Source organism: Zootoca vivipara, chromosome 3 (assembly GCF_965207765.1).
Source record: "Zootoca vivipara chromosome 3, rZooViv2.hap1.1, whole genome shotgun sequence".
Taxonomy (NCBI): Eukaryota; Metazoa; Chordata; class Lepidosauria; order Squamata; family Lacertidae; genus Zootoca; species Zootoca vivipara.
The window spans coordinates 79,402,697-79,422,697 of NC_142586.1; the positions used below are offsets into that span (position 1 = coordinate 79,402,697).

The window sequence follows — 20,001 nt, forward strand, 5'->3', positions numbered from 1 at the left end:
GAGATCCTAAACTGCCTATGTTTAAAAAGTGTTGAGCATAAGTGAATAAAAATAATAAATTTATTATCTATCCCCAGCCACTCTGGGCGGCTTACAACATATCTAAAAACATAATAAAAACATCAGGCATTAAAATACCTCCCGATACAGGGCTGCCATCAGATGTCTTCTAAAAGTTGTGTAACTCTTTATCTCCTTGACATCTGGTGGGAGGGCGGGCGCCACAACCGAGAAGGCCCTCTGCCTGGCTCCCTGTAACTTTGCTTCTCGCAGTGAGGGAACCATCAGAAGACCCTCGGAGGAGGACCTCAGTGAGGCTGAGTGATGGGGGTGGAGATGCTCCTTCAGGTATACTGGGCCGAGGCCATTTAGAAGAACCTGTTGCACCTAGCCAGTGGCCAGGGGCATGCAGTCAGCAGACTTGTGGGAAGCACTGAAAGGGAATTATTGGTCATAACATTGCAACAGATATTTTTAAGTGGAAAGAGGGAGGAGAGAAAAAGTAAAGTACTTGTAGAACAGGAAATGGGTACTTCAAAAGTAGCAGAATTAATACATCAAAGATGTTCCAAAAATAATATAAGACAGATTTAAGCTACATTTTTTTAAAAAAACAAACACCAAAGACATGCACTATCAGATATTGTAAAATTAACACAAAACTCTGTAAAATACTAGCTGGTGTGCTGAGAGCCAGGCTCGCATACATACCGTATTTGTGTTGGCTACTAAATCACCCAGGAGGAAACTTGTACCAAAAAATTTAATGACTGTAGGAAAAATATTGGAAGTTTTAAGAAAATATTTTATCTTACTTCCTGCAAACTGTATGAACCCCATGGATGAGCAAAACTGCAGAAAGCCAGTTTACTTGATGTGTTTGATAGATACAGAGAGCCAAATAAATCATATATGTAACTCATTTGCAATTAATTTTTTTTCCTTGGGGTCAAGTGTTTGAACAAAGCACAGCATTTGGACAACTAAATGATGGCAATTTAAAATATATTGTGGTGGGAAGTATACTGGAAGCTGCATTATACCGATCAGACCATTGATCAATCCAGCTCACTATTGCCTGCACTGACTGGAAGCCTTTCTCCAGGGTTGCAAGACAGAGGACATTCCCAGTTCTACCAGGAGATGCTGGGGATTGAACCAGGGTTATTCAGCATGCAAAGAAGATTGTGTTATCACAAAATTTTATGAAAGCTCTAAAAACTAGCAAGAAAAATGAGGGAGACCTCCAGATCTCATTGGCAAGAGACTCTAGATTCCTTAGTGGAAAATGATATACTGCAGTGAGTTTGCTCCTCCCACTTGCTCTAACAGGGCTTAGGCAAATCAGCTTTCGTATCCTTTTATTTCTGATTGTTGAAGAGGAGTAACTGCCCTCTTCCAGTTTTCTGACAGAACTTCATGGGCTCTGACTCCATCTTTAACTTAACTTGATATTTTCTAGTTCCATGGTTCCCAATTGGTGGTCTGGGAACCCCAGGGAGAGTCTGTATAACCTATCCAGGAGATCTAAACTACCACAGAGATATCAAAATTTTCAGAAGTCCGGGGTTCTTGGCTTGGCTTTTGAAAAACAGGGGGTCCGCAGTAATCAGCTAATTGGGTAATGCTGTTCTAGGTAATAGACTAGAACAGGCATCCCCAAACTGCGGCCCTCCAGATGTTTTGGCCTACAACCCCCATGATCCCTAGCTAACAGGACCAATAGTTGGGGGAGTTGGGAATTGTAGTCCAAAACATCTGGAGGGCCGAAGTTTGGGGATGCCTGGACTAGAAACGTTTTTCCCCAAAAAGAAATATTTACTGGTTTTCTCCCTTTAATCTGATTTGGGAACATTAGGGGGAGAACAGCTGGCTTTGCAGCAAATTAGACAAATTCAGGGGTGGGTAGGACTCATAGATGGCTACTAGAAATGATGGCTATTCACTGTCTCCACTGCCAGATAGAGTATGCCTCTGAACACCTTCTGCTGGGAATCACCAGTGGGGAAAGGGCTCTTGTGCTGAGTCCTGCTTCTTATAGGCATCTGATTGGCCACAATGAGAACAGGTAATACATGGAAATCCTATATGTATCACTAGGTTTCTAGGAGGGAGAGAGGACTTCCCTGAATCGCAGAATAAATGTCATTCTATGTGTGAACAGACCACAGGGACAAACTGGCTTTCAGCCCATGTTGCTGGTTTTGTGCTGCAAAGTCTATGACGCTGGCTGCTATATGCAGCTGGACATACGTCACTATGTGATGAGAAGCTCATTAGTTTGTTTTTCTAAAAGAGCTATTCTTCTTCATAAGACAACCCATCTTAAGGATCAGTTTTTTAAAATGATTTTTTTTTAATGTGTTAGATATTTGAGGGGGCTGCCCCCAAAAGTTGATGGCCACTGCCATTCAAATTTGTGTGCACCACACATTGTGATTGATTGTGCAGGTTGTGGCTTGTGATTGATTGTGCAGGGGCGTGGTGTGGGGAGGGCCAGGGGAGCCGTAGCCCCAGGCACATGATTTTGAGCAGGTGTGAACCAGGCACCCCCCACAGAGATCCCCACCTAGCCAGGCCTGCCGCCAGGGGGCGTGGCCTTGCCGCTGGACCCCCAGCCAGCGTTGGGGGGATGTGCCCGCCAAGAGCTGCCTCGACTAGTTGTGCTCTCCCCTGAGCTGGCAGACAGGCAGGCAGCTCAGCATGGCTCTGTGAAACCTCTTCAGTCTACGGTCCTGTCTGGAGTAGAGGGATTTCCCCATGCTGATCCATGAACTTTGTGTTCGTCATTTGCAAATTAGGTTTTAGGGTTATTATTTAATTCATACAATTTATACACTGCTTGATTGCAAAAAGACCTCTCCCCTGAACAGAGGGAGGTTCAGGTGACTTACTAAATTTCAGACATGCATGACACATTATGCTCCATTTTCTCTCCTTTCTCACAGTTTCTCACAATTAATACCAAGGTGTATAGTTCCGATTAATTTTAAAATGTCAAGTTGAACATTTCACTCCTGTGTAACACTGCTAAAATCGGCCAATAGATGTCCTAATCAGCCTACTTTACTGTTAAGTAACATTTCCATTAAAAAGATGAATATACTCCTAAGATTGATTTACCAATTAAAATTTACCCATTTGTCCTAAAAGCCTTTTTCTGGACAAATGTAATGAAATATTAATACCTCTAAATAGCAATGTAAGAGCTCATTTCGTACTCTAAAGCCAGCACTGTACGTAAATTTGTACCTAATATCTATTGCCTTTATTTATTTAAAATAATTACATCCTACCCTCAGAGGGGATCTTTCAAGGCATCTAACAACAATAAAAGCTAAATATGGCTGGTTAATAATACAAAGTTACAATCACTCATTCACTAACAACAACCTTTCAATGGCAGTTTAAAAAAATTCTAGCTTCATTTCAGGAAATTGAGGGCTCTTCGGCACAGCCTTTGGAATTCTGCATTTACCCAATCCAATTTGTTCATTGTAGCCCTTCATGGTTCCATACAAATGCTGGTTGATTGCTGTTCTCAAATTCCATTGTACCAGGACTGCATGTTCTGCCTATGTCTTTTGTTATGAGTTTGGGGGCAGGGTAGACTGAGACACTTCTATTTCCTGGATCCAGCAAGTGTTAAAATCTAAGGAAGGAATCAAATTGTTGGAACAGTCAGACAAGCTTCTTGATAATGGCCCTCTAAATATGGGTCATTAAGGTAACCAATGAAACACCTTTGTGCCAGAAGCCAAAGGCCAGCTTTGTGCCAGAAGACAAATGGGTGGGCCTCTCTCCCTCCATTTGCTGGTAGTTAGAAAAGACAAAGTCCAAAGCTGAGTTGTGCATAAGTTAGAAGCTGGAGGAGGAAGCAGGCTGAAACCAGAGAGTCAGAAGCATGCTTGATTTCTGCCGGAATCCAAGGCTGCAGCCATGGGAGAGGCAGGACCCTCTTGGGGTGATGATGCTGTGAACCCCTCCATCGTAGGCTCAGGTTCTTTATGTGTTTAAATAAGCCATGTATCATAAAGACACCACAGTCTTCTGTGTGCCTCATTCTGAGGGAAATGCGAACCATGAGTATGCTTCTGGAACTCCTGGAATTTCGCACCACTGATAAATTAGTGTAGTGTGAAACAGAATTTTTGATCTGGTCATGTCACATCATTTTTTATGCTACTCCCTTGCTTCTCCACTTTTCCCACCTATTTGGAGGGCATTGTTAGATTGTTACTACACTCTGGCTAAACTTCACGTCCACGTCTAGCTAAGAATGAAGTGTTTGCGGAGGGTGTCTATTGTTCCATCGCAACAGCTCACCCCTGGTGAATACAGGAAAATCCACCCTGCGTTCGTTTAATACAAACAACAACTCGGTCACAGTGCAAAGGGGCTTCCTTCTAGGTCAGTGGTGTCCAAACTTTTTTCAATGAGGGCCAGATTTGATGAAGTGAACGGCCGTGAGGGCTGACCGAAGGGCCAACCTAAGTTGTTAACTTTTTTTTAGGATGGAAGTTGTTGAGTTTTTTTTTATAAGGATTTTACCCCAGGAAATAAACTGGCACGGGGACCGGATTAAACTGACCGACGGGCCAGTTTAGGCCCCCAAAACAGACTTTGGGCATGCCTGTTCTAGGTAAATCCACCCAGAAAGGAGAGAGAGGTGCCCTTGGGAATGAACATCAGGTACAACAAGAAAGAAATGAGACAAGGAGAATTGAGGTTTGGTGGGTGGAGTGTGGGCAGCAGTACAGAGGAGGAGCTGAGGTGGGGAATGGGATAACCCCCAAAACGTGATATGGCAAACACATGTTGCATGGCACAGTGGAATATAATCATTTTAGAAGAATTTTTCACGCTAGTTAGGCAAAAAGTGAATTTTAGCTCCAAGAAACCGAAATGCCACCTGGACAGTGTAAGCATAATGTGATTCATAGCTAAAAAATGCAGGAACAGGCAACCTACAAGGAGAGTTTGGAGATGGTGCAGATGAGGCCTGAAAACGCCAGGCAAATATTGAAAAGCAATAGTCTCAGCAAAAGTGCACTTTCTACTCCAATAATCTTCCCAACACATGCATTGGGTTGTATCCCACACTGCATGAGCAGAGTTCTAGTCGTGCAATGGTACTTCCCCTTCCTCTCTTTCCCCTGCACCCTCAATCAAAATCTGTTCTGGAAAATCCTCCAGCCCTCTGAAACAGATTTGTGGGGTGGGGTGAGGGGAGGAGAGGAGAGGAGAGCAGCTGGAATTTCTGTTGGGATGCACAAGAGCAGTCAACAGGTAGCAGCTTTTCCTAGACTAAGCAATTCACTGCCAGAGAACACAAATTCTGAGGTGGGCCTAATACTGCCAAAATATCCTTACAAGCTACAGCATCTCAGCATTTCAATTCCATGTGTTTGTTTATTACTCATTCCTGCTTTCAACATCTACCAGTGTATGTCATGAACACTGGGCATTGTCAGGAACAAGGCCCTGCTAGACACAAGCAGCTGCTAGACTTCTTTGCTTTTTATATTTCCACCTTGCCCTCTTGGGGGCTTACTACTTTGCTGAGAGCAAAGTAAGTAGGCATTGTGGTTTTTTTCAGCATTTCCCTTCTCTCATTAGTCACTCTTCGTTACTCTTCCCCTGGGCTGCAGTTCAGATGTTTAATTCAATTGGGCCTTCATTCCACCATGCAGACTCACACCCTCTCTCGTCCTTTTTCTCGCTTAGCTATTTCATATCCTTGTGCTCCTTTGGAGGAATGTTCCGTTTTGCAGGAGGAGCAGCTGTTTGACAAGGAGGTTTACTGATTATTGGGGAAGATTTGTGATCTTTGCTCCAGTATAGGCCAGGGATTCAACTGGGGACTTCATTTGCTAAGATCAGAAAAGTTACACACAGTGCTGTTTTGAGGGGGCTGCTGAAAAGCTCAGGGTTGATGCGAATGGAAAAGGCAGAAGGCTGAATTCCCCTGAAGAGGAATCCTGTGTCGTGTTGCTGACTTATTGTGAGCAGCTTAACAACATTTGGGTCAGATCGGACGTCCACCTAATCAAGCACTGTGCCCATCAGTGGCCAACTCCAGATAATGTGTGAGAAAAATATCCAACCTGGGTACAGTGGAGACTGGAGACAGATGTCCTCTGTTGCATGTCTCAGCCTTAGGGAATCAGAGGCATGCTGCCTCCTCACAGATTCCATTCACATGTAAACAGTCACTGATAACTAAATCCTTCCTGAGCATTTGCCTGCTGACTGACAGGGGCACTGTGCTAAAGCTGTTTTGTGTAGGAAGAAGATTCAGTCGCCAAGGAGTAGGCCAGAGATGAAAGTGCTCTGCCTAAGACTCATCACACATGGTCTGAAAATGTGTTGGTGGTGGAGGGGTGTGTGTGTTAGCTTTCTGTCCTACCCAAATGGTACCCTTGGAGTCACAGCCAAGACTCTACATGTCTTCCGGCGGCTGGTGGGAGTTCAAAACATCTCAAGGGCAGCAGATTGGGGAAGGCTGCTCTTGTCACTCATTTTCTGGCTTTATGACTTGGCCCACACTTCCCTGCAAGCTCTTTCAGGCCTAAGAGAAATAAGGAGATTTTGCTGCTTTTGAACCCACTCCCCTGCTCTACAAGCAGTTTCCCAGGGAGGTCAAAGGCACACTTTTTATGAGATGCCATGACTTTTCAATCACCAGGCCACCTCACAGCAATTCGCAGTTTCCCACCTCAGGCTGCGGCTGTAAAGCAGGGTTACCTGTCAAATCAATTTTATTTGTTTTAAAGGAGCATCACAGGGAAGCTTTGTGGTTGATTCGCCAGAGGCTTGTTTTTCTGAAATAAAGAACATCTATCATCTTCGATTGCAAAACAACCTTCTTAAAAAAAGAAAAAGAAAAAAAACTTTGGAGCAAGATGGGGTTAAAACAACAACAAACCTACGATTCACACAATACAGTGAAGAGAGAAGTCAAGTTTCCTAATCCTAGAAATGTTTGCAGCCTCCCATCTTGTCACCCTGGTCAAGGACAGGTCCTGTCCTCTTTGCTCTTTTAAAACACCATTTCACTCACCTTCCATCCACAGTGGACACATGTGAATGGCAGCTGAAAGGAGAAGCCACTACTGCTTGCTCACTTGCACCACCCTCCTTTCTGAGTGTCAGTAGAAATAAGATCCAGCTGCACCTAAAGGGAGCGACTAGGCAAACAGTGTACAAGAGTGTACAAATCCTGTACATAAAGTGGTACCCCTACTTACAAATAACTCTACTTACGAATTTTTCTACTTACAAATGGAGCTCCGTCCGCCATCTTGGATGCGGTTTAGATAGGATTTTTTCTACTTACGAATTTTTAGATAGGGTTGCTTCGACTTACGAATTTTTTCTCCCAATGCATTCCTATGGGATTCGACTTACAAATTGTCACGGTCCGGTCGGCAGGCGTCAGGACCAGAGGCAAGATGGTGGTGAAGAAGCAGGGTCGAAGGCAGAGGCGAAGGTCCAAGGAGCAAGGGGCAAGGCGAAGGCAAAGCGAGGGTCCAGGAACAAGAAGCAAGGCGAAGGTCCACGGGGCAGGAGCAAGGCGAAGGCGAAGCAATGGTCCAAGGAGCAAGGGGCAAGGCGAAGGATCCAGGAACAAGAAGCAAGGCGAAGGTCCACGGGGCAGGAGCAAGGCGAAGGCGAGGCAGGGGTCCAAGAAGCACGGCAGCAACAAGGCAAGGGTCCAAGGAACAGGAGGCCAGATGCAACCAGGCAGGGATAGCGTTGCTGTGGCAAAGAGCTGAAGGGAAATGCTGGGCTTTTATCCCTCCCAGCTCCTGCCACCAGGTGCAGTGAGATCTCAAGTGGCCTCACCTGGGTGATTACTCCTTGCCTCTCCAGCACAAGCTGAGGACTTCACCTGTGTGGCCACGCCTTGCTTCTCCAGCACAAGTTGAGGCATGCCCCAGTCCTGCAAAGCACTACAGGCCCCAGAGCCTGACTCCTGCCCATACTCCTGACACAAATGTGTGTTCGGAACGCATTAAATTTGTAAGCAGAGGTACCACTGTAATCCTGTATGGTTAGTGGTGTCCCAAAGCATATTTTGGTGTGCTTATTTTTGAGGTGCTTATTTTTCCCTATGTATCTCTGTTTATCTCCTGCTTGGACTCCTGCAAAACTACAACTAATTTAGAATGCAGCTGCCAGATGCAACTGGGAACAGCCGCCTGGACCATATAACATGGGTCCTAAAGGATCTACATTGGCTCCCAGTACATTTTCGAGAACAATTCAAAGTGTTTGTGCTGACCTTTAAAGCCCTAGTTACAGGTAGGTAGCCGTGTTGGTCTGACGTAGCCGAAACAAAAGAAGAAAATTCCTTCCAGCAGCACCTTAGAGACCAACTAAGTTTGTCATTGGTATGAGCTTTCGTGTGCATGCACACTTCTTCCGATACCACACTTTCTGAAGAAGTGTGCATGCACACGAAAGCTCATACCAATGACAAACTTAGTTGGTCTCTAAGGTGCTGCTGGAATGAATTTTTTTATTTTCTTTAAAGCCCTAATTTTCTTTAAAGCCCTAATCAGCCTCGGCCATGTATACCTGAAGGAGCATCTTGTCTCCGTTGTTCATCCCAGACACTGAGGTCCAATTCAGAGGACCTTCTGGTGAGAAGGGAACAAGGGGGGTAATTGGGTTGTCTTTATTATATATTTTGTGTTTTTGTAATGTTATGTTGTGAACTGCCCTGTGATCTACGGGTATAGGAAGGTATACAAATTGAATAAATAATAATAGGCATAGGGCCTTCTCGGTAGTGGCGCCTGCCCTGTGGAACGCCTCCCACTAAACAGGATTGACTTTATTGACCGTTACTGGTGTGCATAGCATAGATGCCTTTGTTTGTACAGTACCATGCATCTGCAGGCAGCTGAGCTTGGCTGGATCCATTGGTATGTGGAAATGTAATTTTGTTTGCTTAGAAGATGTATCTATGATTTATGCTGACCCAAAGCACATTTTGGAGTAGCCATCCTCCACGTATCTGGGCTATTGTTGACTATCCTCAATGTGCACACCCTTGTCTGTGTCAGGAAGTTCTGGGGAGGGGGGCCACATTTATTGGCATATAGCAGAGAAGCCTTGGGTGTGTGCTTTGCCCTGGCTCAGATCATATTTTGGGGTGGGCACCCCCAATTATATATTTATTATGGTGTTCCAAAGTCATCATGAATTTATGAGCATTTTGCAAGCATGATGTTTTCATCTGAATAACATTATTGTTGGCATTCTGGGATACACGAGCTTTCCTTCTTTTTCTTCTCGCTTTGCGCTTTCGAGCCAGGAAGGCGCTGGGAAGAACTAGTGACGAACTGAAGCGCCGCGTGGAATTAGTTTCCCGCATTCGGATTTGCAGCCTCCAGGTTGACTTTCAGTGCAGGCGCGCCCGCAGCCTCGCTTCCCCACCTCTCCCCTTTGCAATCAGTGCTGCCCTTTATTTAATTAGGGCCCCTCCCACCCGCGACTGCCTTTTCCCGGACTGGCTGGGCATGTCGCTTGACCTCCGGTTGGTCGCTCTCCGGGCCCGCCTCTGAGAACTCAGCGCCACAGGCAGGGGAGGGGCAGAGCGCGAGGGGAGGGGAGGGGAGGCAGGCAGGCAGCCGCCGTGGGGCCCAAGCTGCAGCTGCAGCAGCAGCGCCTCTCCCACTTTCATGCAACAGAGCGAAAAGGCTCCGGGAGAGAGAGGGGCGGCGCGAGCGGTCCAATCCGCGGGAACGAAAGCAGCCTCGGGGCGGAGCCAGGCGCGCCGCTACCCAATGATATGGGCGCTGAGGCGGGGCGGAGCGCTAGGAGAGCTTGTGAGGAGTCTGAGGCGGCGAAAGAGTCCGGATTCGGGAGGCGAGTTTGTTGGTGGAGCTGCTGAGGCTCGTCTCGTGCTCTCTCTGGCGCCCGTTATAGCAGCTGCGTAGTCGCCGCCGTAGTCGCGCGCGGGGCCACTGAGGGAAGACCGCAGGCTTCGGAGGTACCGGCGAGGAGGAGCGGGCGGAAGGCTGCTTTTTCACGGCGAAAGGAGCGGGAAGCCGCCCGGGGTAGAAGTTTGGCTGGACTCGCCGCCGCTGAGGAAACTTTTCTCGAGGGGCCGCAGCCGGGGAAGGAGAGGCGGCTGAGGCGTCGCCGTCGCTGCCGCCGCGGCAGCAGCAGCAACAAGAGCGGCAGCCGGGGCTGGGCTGCTCCCTGCCGGACTCGGGGGCGCTTTTTCGGCCCTGGCCGGGATGTACCTGGCAGCGGTCTCGGCGGGGCGGCGGCGCCGGGGCGGCGTCGGCTGGCCCTGGGCGGCGGGTTGGCCTCAGCTGCTGCTGGCGCTGGTGTTCCTGGGGGAGTCCGGGACGCGGGCGTTCGTGTGCCTGCCTTGCGACGAGTCCCGCTGCGAGGAGCCCAAGAACTGCCCTGGCGGCGTCGTGATGGACATCTGCGGCTGCTGCTTCATGTGCGCCCGGCAGCGCAACGAGAGCTGCGGGGGCTTCTTCGGGCTGCACGGCGCCTGCGACCGCGGGCTGCGCTGCGTGATCCGCCCGCCGCTCAACGGGGACTCGCTCACGGAGTACGAAGCGGGCGTCTGCGAAGGTAACAAGGCAAAAAGCCCCTTCTAAGGCGGGCGGTCGCCTCTTCCTTCCAGGCAGAGGGGCGCGGAGTCTCTCCGCCCCGGCGCGGACCGACGAGCGTAGAGCTAGCGCGTGTCTTGGGAGGTTGGGGGGCGGCGGCGGAGAGAGGGATGGGGGGTTTCTTTCCGGGAGGAAAGTGGGGCGGGGAGGACTGGGGTCCTTCTCAGTCCCCACTTTGGAAGTATTCTGGTGCTTCGGGGGTCTCTCCACCCCACCCACGCCGAGCCCCACTCCATTTTTTCAGTACACTGATACGTAGTGTGAAATGTTGGCAGCATGTACCGTGAAAGCTGGTAGGTATATTGGAAGGAAAGGTTGGGGCTTCCAAGTGTGGCGTGTTGTCTCCGTCGATTGCATGTTCTGACTCTTGCCCCCCCCCCAACCCGGCTTTCCTCATAGTTATTTTCCATACTTGCCCACATCATATGCAGGTGTTCATCCCCCAATGTGCACTGCTTTAAAAAAAACCAAAGAGACGGTATCTCTCTTTATTGCTACAGTGGCTCAGAGTAGTATGTGCACGCGTGTGTTTTGCCGGTATAGAACCTATTGCTTCCCCCTCACAAGGTGGATGTTGCGTTTTCCTCTTCTGTTTCGTCCTTTACATTTTCCTCTCCCTTTGCTTATTGTCCCCAACGGTCGTGAATTTTAAAGTGGCTTTTGAACTAGGGCATGGAAATAAAAAGCGTGTTTTTTTTCTGAAGTCGGGATACGTTCTTCCTTATTTTTTAAATGTAGGTACCGGTATCTCTGGTCCTAACCGTTCGATTTTGGCTTTGGTTGGTCTGCTCTTTTTTCAACCTGTTTTTGTAGCCCATTACTAACCATGTTTTCCACCTACCGGTAGTAGTGAGACAGTGTGAGTTGTATATTAGTAGGCGCAATTAGGGCTACAGTCGTCAGTGTCTTGATTTCCCCCCAGTCCAGATGTGCAGGCAGATGGCTATTGATTGTCATGTAGCAATCCAACTTTTCTGCAATTTTAGTTTTGAAAGCTATCATAATTGCATAATTTTTCTTTAATGGTATATTTTCAGAAACATTGCAACATGCAGACAATATTTGATAAGAGTAGCTTTATATCATAATTGGATGATATTGCTTACCCATTAGTCCTGATTCATATGTTTTTTGAAAAGTCAGATTGACACTTGTCTTTTTAATCTTCTGAATTCAAACGGTTTGTAATCAGTAATGAATGAGAATTCTTGAATCAGTAAAGAATCAAAGGGTGAGACCATCTATTGAAATGTTTAAAATGCTTATACCTATCACTTTATCCATCATTTGGAGGGGGGGTCTGCCTTTCATTTTCATGCAGAAAAGGAGGCAATCCAATTGGCTATAATTTGTATTGTACATTAGTCTTCTTCATAATAGATTGGAGTCAAATAATTGGAAATACAGTATATGAATATTTTGCTTGATAGTTGTGTAAGTGGCATGAGAAAGTTCTATCTATCCATTTTCACCTCTTCAAACATTAGGAAAGTTTGAGATACTATAGTGCAGATGAGAATCAAAATCTATATGGAAATCTTTTGTCTTCCCCCTCCCTTATCATTGGTAACTTAAAACAAGGATGATTTTTGTAGATCCACTAGAGAGCAGCCGTGAGTTCAGGAATTCCTCTGAAGAATGGTAGTAAAGTCACAAAAAAGCGCACACTCCAACTGTTTAAAGATAGCTAGTGCCCTTGTATCCCCCCAAATGACATTTAAACTTAACAATTGGTACATACATTTGTTCATAGTTTAGTTTTACTTTTACTACTCTTGGTTATGACATAAATAAGATGTCATTTTCTGTACAGGTTAGCTCTCCTTTGCACATTTTCAGTTGGGTTTTCTGAACATGATGAGAATCGGCATGAATCTGTCAGGCTTTGGCAACTGTTTGGAGTTGTAGTTACTTTACATGTTTGTATGGGGAGAGTTTAAATATGAGGATCATAGAAGCATATTAAGTTGTGAATAAAATCTCTCATGATCTTCCATTCAGATGTTGCATGTTTTCCGTGTAATTACACCTTAATTTTTATATGAGACGGAAATAATATTGAAAACTTCCTATAATGCTTTGACACTGCCGCCTCTAATGTATAGCAGTCTAGAGCTTTCTGGCAGTTTTAGGAGAACTATAATTCTTTAGAAGTGATGCAATGCTGGACTTCAATGGAAAGCACATCTGGCATTCCCCTGCTGAAAATAATATGGATAGTCTCTCAAGAGGAGACTTCAGCTAGTGGTGGACTTGACATTAGACCCAGCTGTCCCAGTTCCAACTATCCCACAGAAACAGTCTACAGAAATTAGCAAAACTGTTGCCATATAAATCACTTAGCTGCATGAGTATGCATAGTTGAAGCTTTTGGTCACGAGTTGGGCTGAAGTCTTAGTAGCTTTGAATTTGGCAACACATTCATAAGATTATTTTGAGCTTTCACATAAAAATATTAGAGCTAAAATCTGTTAATGATTCCAGCAATTGAATTGGGACCAGTGGTTGAGTTTACCGTTTCTTTTCATCTGTTGATACAACAAAGCTTTACTGGGAACAGTCTTGACATGAATATCATTTGTAGATGAAAGCCTATCTGCCACAAAAGAGTAGGTTTTCACATTTTTACAAATCTATTCTCTTTTCAGTCTTTCTTACAATAGAATTTTTATCCTGAAACGACCCCTACTGGTCACAATGTAGAACGCTGTTTAAAGCTTTTAGATGGGTTCATGAAAAACACTGACACAGCCAAAAATGTGTTCTCAGTCCAGTGGTTATTAATATGGATCATGGTTTAATCTGCAGTGGCAAATTGTTATCTCAAATCTTCTGAAAGCAGTATGTATTAAATAGAATAAAGCAAACACAGCAGCTGACTGATATTTTTGTAATGTCATGGTGGCTTAACAATAAGGGTGTTATTTAAATGTTCTCAGAAGAAAACAAAATTTATTTTATATATTTACATAACATTTCATATAACAGCATTAGGTGTGCGTTCTGATTTTGGAAAAATATCCATTCAGGACTGGGACTACTTCTTGCTACTATACTGTAGCTATACTCTGTGTTCTGCTTCCTAGATTCACCATTGTGGAGTTCCGTTTTAACATTGCTCTAGCTAGGATTCCATAGTTCAACAGTTATTTGCCGAAAGATGTAATGCTACTGGTATTCTGCTGGTCTTGATCCCTTTGTGGTAAAGTACCATATGAACTCATGTAACTAATTTCATAAACCTTCATATAAGTAACGAGCAGCGAACAACTCAAAACTATTTTAACAATATTGACAGCAGATGCATTGCATTAGAATGGTGCCCTGACACCATTTTAATTACTGAGAAAAGATTGGTGCTGAACTGGAGAGACACTCCAATGTAATCGGGTCATGTATGTGATGCCAATAAGCAGTTTTTTGAGCTTTGCTGGTGGGGTGGCTGTGAAATAATAGATCTATAAAAGTAGTAGTGTGGAACTTGTAGCACTCCAGACTTCAGCTCCTGTTATCCCTGATCATTATCCATGCTGGCCTTGGTTAGGGGACATAAACTACTATTTAAACTATTTCCAGTATTTGCCCTGGAAACTATTATAACATTTGGCAATATTCCTCTGGGAGGTCTCTGTTTAGAAATAGTTTGGTTTCCTTTCAACTGTGTAAACCTTCACTTTCCCTTCTGGCATATTTGCATGTCATGGACTCAACTTAGTCCTGACCCTTTCTATAACAGTGCTAGTCAATGTAGTTTTCCAATACTTCTGTAAAAGTTCATAAAGCTTTTTTTTTTCTTAAGCAGTGCTACTTTTATTAGGGGAATAACTGGTGATGAATTCCTGAAGTTGCTGCACCTGATTAACATAAGGTGCCTAAAGCTCATTCAGTGACCTTATTCCAGGCACTGTCTCTTTGTGTGACTTACCTCACTGGTTGAGCACCTGCTTTGTGTGTAAGTTCAATCCTCTTCATCACCAGGTAGGGCTGGGAATGTTTCCTGTGTGAAATCCTGGAGAGCTACTGTCAGTCATTGTAGACAATGCTGAGCTAGATGGAGCTATGGTCAGCAACAATATATGGCAGCTTCCTATCTTCCCTGTGATATGAATGTAATAAATTAATAATATACAGTATCAAACTACTTGTTTCCATATAAAGCATTCTAAAATAACACATCTATGGCTACTGCTCTATAAGTGTCCCAGGTTCCCTGGATCTGAATGCTATAGCTTCCTAAATTTATGCTAAATTTCCGTAAGAGGTTAAGAGGAGCCAGGTCAATAACCCATCTAGTCCAGCGTCTTGTTCTCACAGTGGCCAACCAGATGCCTGTGGGAAACCTGCAAGTGGGATTTGAGCACAAGAGCACTCTCCCGTCCTGTGGTATCCAGCAGTTGATATTCAGAAGCATTGCTTCCTCCAACTGTGGAGGCAGAGCAGATCCATCATAGCAAGGAACTTTCCATAGCCCTCTCTTCTATGAATTTGTCTAGGCTAGGGGTCGGCAAGGCTTACTGGCCACTTGCCGGATCACTGCTACGGAGATCCTCCGTGGGCTGGGCCGGTGCAGCGCGACACCGGAAATTGCGCCTGCACAGAAGCTATTTTCGGCATCGGGGCATGCGCAGATGCGATTTTTGGCATCTGGGCATGCACAGAAACGATTTCTGGAGCACGGAAGAGAGTCACGTGCCGCACTGCGCCGCTTTAGTGCAGCATGTGGGGACTCGCTGAGCAGGCAGCTCAGTTCGGGGGCAGCTTGTGGGCTGGTTAAATGGCCTCTGTGGACCGCAGGCTGGGGATCCCTGGTCTAGTCCTCTTTTGAATTTGTCTGTGTTGGTGACCATCATTGCCTGCTGTGGGGGCAAGTTCTATAGTTTAACTACAGTATGCACTTAACTATGTGTGAAGAAGCACCTACTTTTATCTGTCATGAATCTTTGAACATTCAGCTTCATTGGTTGTAAATGAGTTCTAGTTTACAGTTAATGAATTGTGTTAGTTTTTGTAGGAGATGTTTGTGATCAGCTTCATACTGTCACAAAAGCAGTATTTATAACAGGAACGGAACCTCAGGTCTCTCTTCTGTAGGCCTTTCTCCAAAACATACTCCTCATTGTCCCTATTCTGTGCTCTCCTCAAGGATACATTCCAGCCAAGCAAAAGCACTTAACTATGTTAATGCCTCTTGCTTGCCTGGACGGATGTGTGTGTGCTGAGCTCTCTGAATTTTGTGTGACTGGAATGTAAGCTAACAAAAAGGTAAAAGTAAAGTCTGTTGCTCCACCTACTTTTTGCCTCTGTTCCCACCCAACCCCATAAGGGAATGCAGTACTTGGGCTGAAAAAGATTCTCCACACTGATCTGTCATTTTAATATCATTTTCTCATGACTTTCCTTAAACAATCCAGGAAAGTACAGTTGAGTGAGATACTGCAAAATATTGGAGATTCTTAGTTTACTACCACAATAAACATTTTCACGGAAGATAGGAGTACTGTAAAGTTTGTTGAAAATGCCTTCATTCTTACCTTTGACACCTTGGCATGTTTTTCTTGTTAAACTTCAAAGGCTATATTTGTATGCAGCACCTTTATCATGAATACTGATTTGCAAAGAAGTACTCTGGGATATAAAAGATGTATGGATTTAGTAAGTTAACTTCATTAAATGTTTTGTAACTGACTGCAGTTTGATACCTCAACTGACTGTTGCTACAGTTTTGCTCAAGAATAGCAGTATCATTTTTTAAAAACAAAACTGGCAGGATTATGTGGTAGCCTGCTCAGGCAAATCTGTTTGCTATGAAGTGAATCTGGTTTAAGCTTCTGTGTGCTGCTTCTATGTGAATATCGTTGCAGTATTCTGAACTATTTTGAGATTTGAGTATTCAACCAGACTGAGATGTTCAGGCTTAGCCTTTTACATCCCCTTCATCTGGAGGTTCTAATTGCTGCTTTCTTGTGCATTATTATACAGTAATATTTATATCCCGCCTTTCCCCCAGAATTGGGACTCAAGGTGGCTTACAAAAATTAAAACCAACTTGAATAAAATGCAGACAGCTTAAAAGATATAAAATATATGATTATGTTGTTGTAGTTGCACAATCCGGTGTCAATGTGAGATCAGTGGCTTTTGATATGATCAACCATGGTATGATCCTGGATTGGTTTTGTGAGCTGGGGATTGAAGGCACTATTCTTTAGAGATTCTGCTATTAACTGCAGGACTGGTTCCAGAGAATAGTACTCCCTCTCACACATTCACCCACCCCAGGCACATTACTTTGCCCCCAATACTATTTATATCAGGCACGTCCAACAGGTAGATTGTGATCTACCAGTAGATCACTGGATGTCTGTGGTAGAATACTGCTAGATCACTGGCACCCCTAAAAAAAGCTCACCCAAATTTTTCCTCCTCCCTAAAAAAAGCTGAACTATGACCTGAACCCCTAAACAAAAATGGGCCTCCCTCCCTCCTAAAAGAAGCTCATCAAGTTTGACCTAACCCCCCCCAAAACAGGGCTTCCCTTAAAAAAACTCAACAGCTTTGACCTGAACCCCCCAAAAGGGGGTAGATCACTCCCAGTTTTTAACTCTGTGAGTAGATCAGAGTCTCTTGGGAGGTGGCCACCCCTGATTTATATGAAATCACTGGGAGCAGTCAATTGGAGTGCAATGTCTTAATTATGCTTATGACACTTCGCTCTATTTCTCTGTGATTCAGAAGTGGACACTCAAGGCTTGAGCTTTTCTCTGGATGTGGTGTACAAGAGGGACAATAAACCAATATTGAATCCTGGCAGATAGAGCCCTTTGGGTGTTTGGTTCTTGTGTCCAGGAAGTGAGACATTTACTAGGCATACTCTTTTTGAAATAGCAGGTTCATCTTTGGGGTCTTCTCATTTATTCATCTTCGGCTTCAGTGGCTAGGAGTACTTTCTATCAGATTTGGCTGGTATAGCAGCTACAGCCATTCCTGGACAGGGATGATCTGGCCACAGTGATCCATGTATTGATAATATCAAGACTGATTACTATCAAGAGCCAACCATCACCAATGTATTAAACCTTTTGTTGACACAACTACACTGGCTACCAATATATTACCAGACCAGATTCAGTGTGAAATTGTTTCTTGCTTAGAAACTCCTAAACATCTTAGCACCAGGCTACCTGAAAGACCATCTCTCCCCTGCCTGGCCATTGCATAGATTACCCCCAGTGCTATTGAGAGGTCCTAATATTTGCTTTCAGTGTTGTCGCAATGTGGAATGTGTTACCACCTGAGATAAGGCATGCACCAATTATCTATTCTTTCAAATGCTTGCTTATGAACTTTTTTCTGATAGATTTTTAAATTACTGGCTGCTGATGCATCTGCTGCTGTACTGTTGTTTTTGGCTGTTATTTTTAGTGTTAAGTACGCTGTTCAGGTATTTTTAAATTTGAGCAAAAAAGAAAAAAGAAAATAAAGTAAGTTTAGCAGAAGCGGGTATTCCCAAACCATAGTTTGAATTGTTGGCGCTAAGCATAGTTAATGATACTGCTTAGAATTGGACATACAAGCAAGCCAGGATTATGCTCAGTTAGCCATGGTTTGTCATTTCAGCCACACAGTGGTCCCAGTATACACCAGGGTACTGTGTAACTAAAGCTGAAACAAGAGTTCCACACTTTTTGTTTTGCTGTTGTGTGAACAAGAAGGAAAATGCAGAAAGGGACACTGCAGAGGAAAGGACATACTTGATTCTTAATGTCTGGGTCTGGGATATAAAAAGATTGTGCCTTAGCTTGGTAATGTGCCTTTCCTTTTTATCTATGAAACTTGTGTCTGATATGCCCTCATATAGGAAAAAAATAAGTGCTTTGTTTACAAATAATGTTTTATGGCGGATAAAGCATGCTCTCTATCCCTTACAATGGTTGTCCAAAACCACTGGAAAGTGGTTTTTTTGTGCAGGGAAGCATCTCTTGGAAATGCTTGCAGGATACTAGCCAGCACTCCACAGCTGCCTGTCATGACTGGCATTTTGCTAATATTTGCTCAGTGTTCTGCAGGTATGAAAGTACTAATTACTTGGTATAATACTTAATGTACAAGGTGCAAGGCTAGCCATTTTAATTAGAAGAAAGCAGCCTGCCTCAAACAGCAGATTTTGGGGTATCATTTAAGGGAGGCAAATGTAGGAGACCAGGCATCATTTAAATGACTTACCAATATCTGCTTTGTTTAAGTTGCAATATGAAATATTAGCTGTGCAAGATAAATAATAAAGGAGGAACAGAAAAATAAATGTGTGGGTTAAACAGTCATTTGTTTAATTACAGGATATACAGGTAACTTTTTTTGTCTTTAACAATACAATCTTGTACATGTCTACTCAGAAGTAAGTCAGGGCAACTAGTGTGGAGCTCCACCGCAGCACACCTGACCTATCAACAGTATCACTTTGCTTACTGAGAGGAAGATTGGTGAAGTTGTGGGGAGTTCAGCATGGTGCAGGTGCAGTGGGGGAAACAGTTCAGTGCTTCTGTTGCTTGACCTGCATCACATCACTGCCTTGCTCCTCCCTCATTCCCCCAGTCAACACAGCAGCAACACTGTGTACTGTACTGTGGCACACCTCCACAATGGCTGCCCATTGAAGACTTACTCCCACATAAACATGTATAGGTTTGCAATCCTAAATGTTCTTAATTTGTGGAAATTAATAGCTGAAGTAAAAGGGTTCTGGTCTGAATTCTGGAAGGGAAGAAGTTGCTTGAAACTTGCTGAAACATAAAGCCTTGTTGTCTCTGTGTCTCCACCCTCTATGAATTGGAGTGTGACTGACTGACAATGCAACCTTACAAATAAGTCTACAAATGTAGGTTTATTTTTAGCGCATCTTATCACAAATCCCTATAATAACCATTTTTTGCTCACCTCGGGTGGTACCTCGGGTTACACATGCTTCAGGTTACAGACTCCGCTAACCCAGAAATAGTACCTCGGGTTAAGAACTTTGCTTCAGGATGAGAATAGAAATTGCGCGGTGGCAGCGGGAGGCCCCATTAGCTAAAGTGGTACCTCAGGTTAAGAACAGTTTCAGGTTAAGAATGGACCTCCAGAATGAATTAAATTCTTAACCCGAGGTATTGGAAACAAATCCACAAAGTTACTTGTCCACAAAAAATTACTGATACATTTCCCCCCAGTAATCTTTCCTAGTATCATTACCTCTCCAGCTTACAAAGGTTTCCTGCCTTGATCTTCCAAGGATGATGCTTACTTGGTATAGGAGAGCAGACATGTGGTTATTTACAGGACTTGTTAATGAGATCTAATTAATAGGAGGGGAGGAGCCAAG

At 44.4% G+C, this 20,001-nt stretch overlaps 1 protein-coding gene across 4 annotated transcripts in view; it reads left to right on the top strand.

The window, feature by feature from the left end:
- Positions 1–9,604: 9,604 nt before the first annotated feature.
- Positions 9,605–20,001, top strand: part of CRIM1 (cysteine rich transmembrane BMP regulator 1) — a 131,909-nt gene continuing 121,512 nt past the window's right edge. Inside the window, exon 1 of one of the 4 annotated variants that reach the window (XM_035108298.3) lies at positions 9,605–10,605. In XM_035108298.3, the coding sequence (XP_034964189.3) occupies positions 10,254–10,605 (352 nt within the window). In that variant the 5' untranslated portion in view covers positions 9,605–10,253. The remainder of the gene's footprint in view (positions 10,606–20,001) is intronic. The other 3 variants (XM_060272897.2, XM_035108299.3, XM_088666510.1) reach the window with 3 other exon arrangements.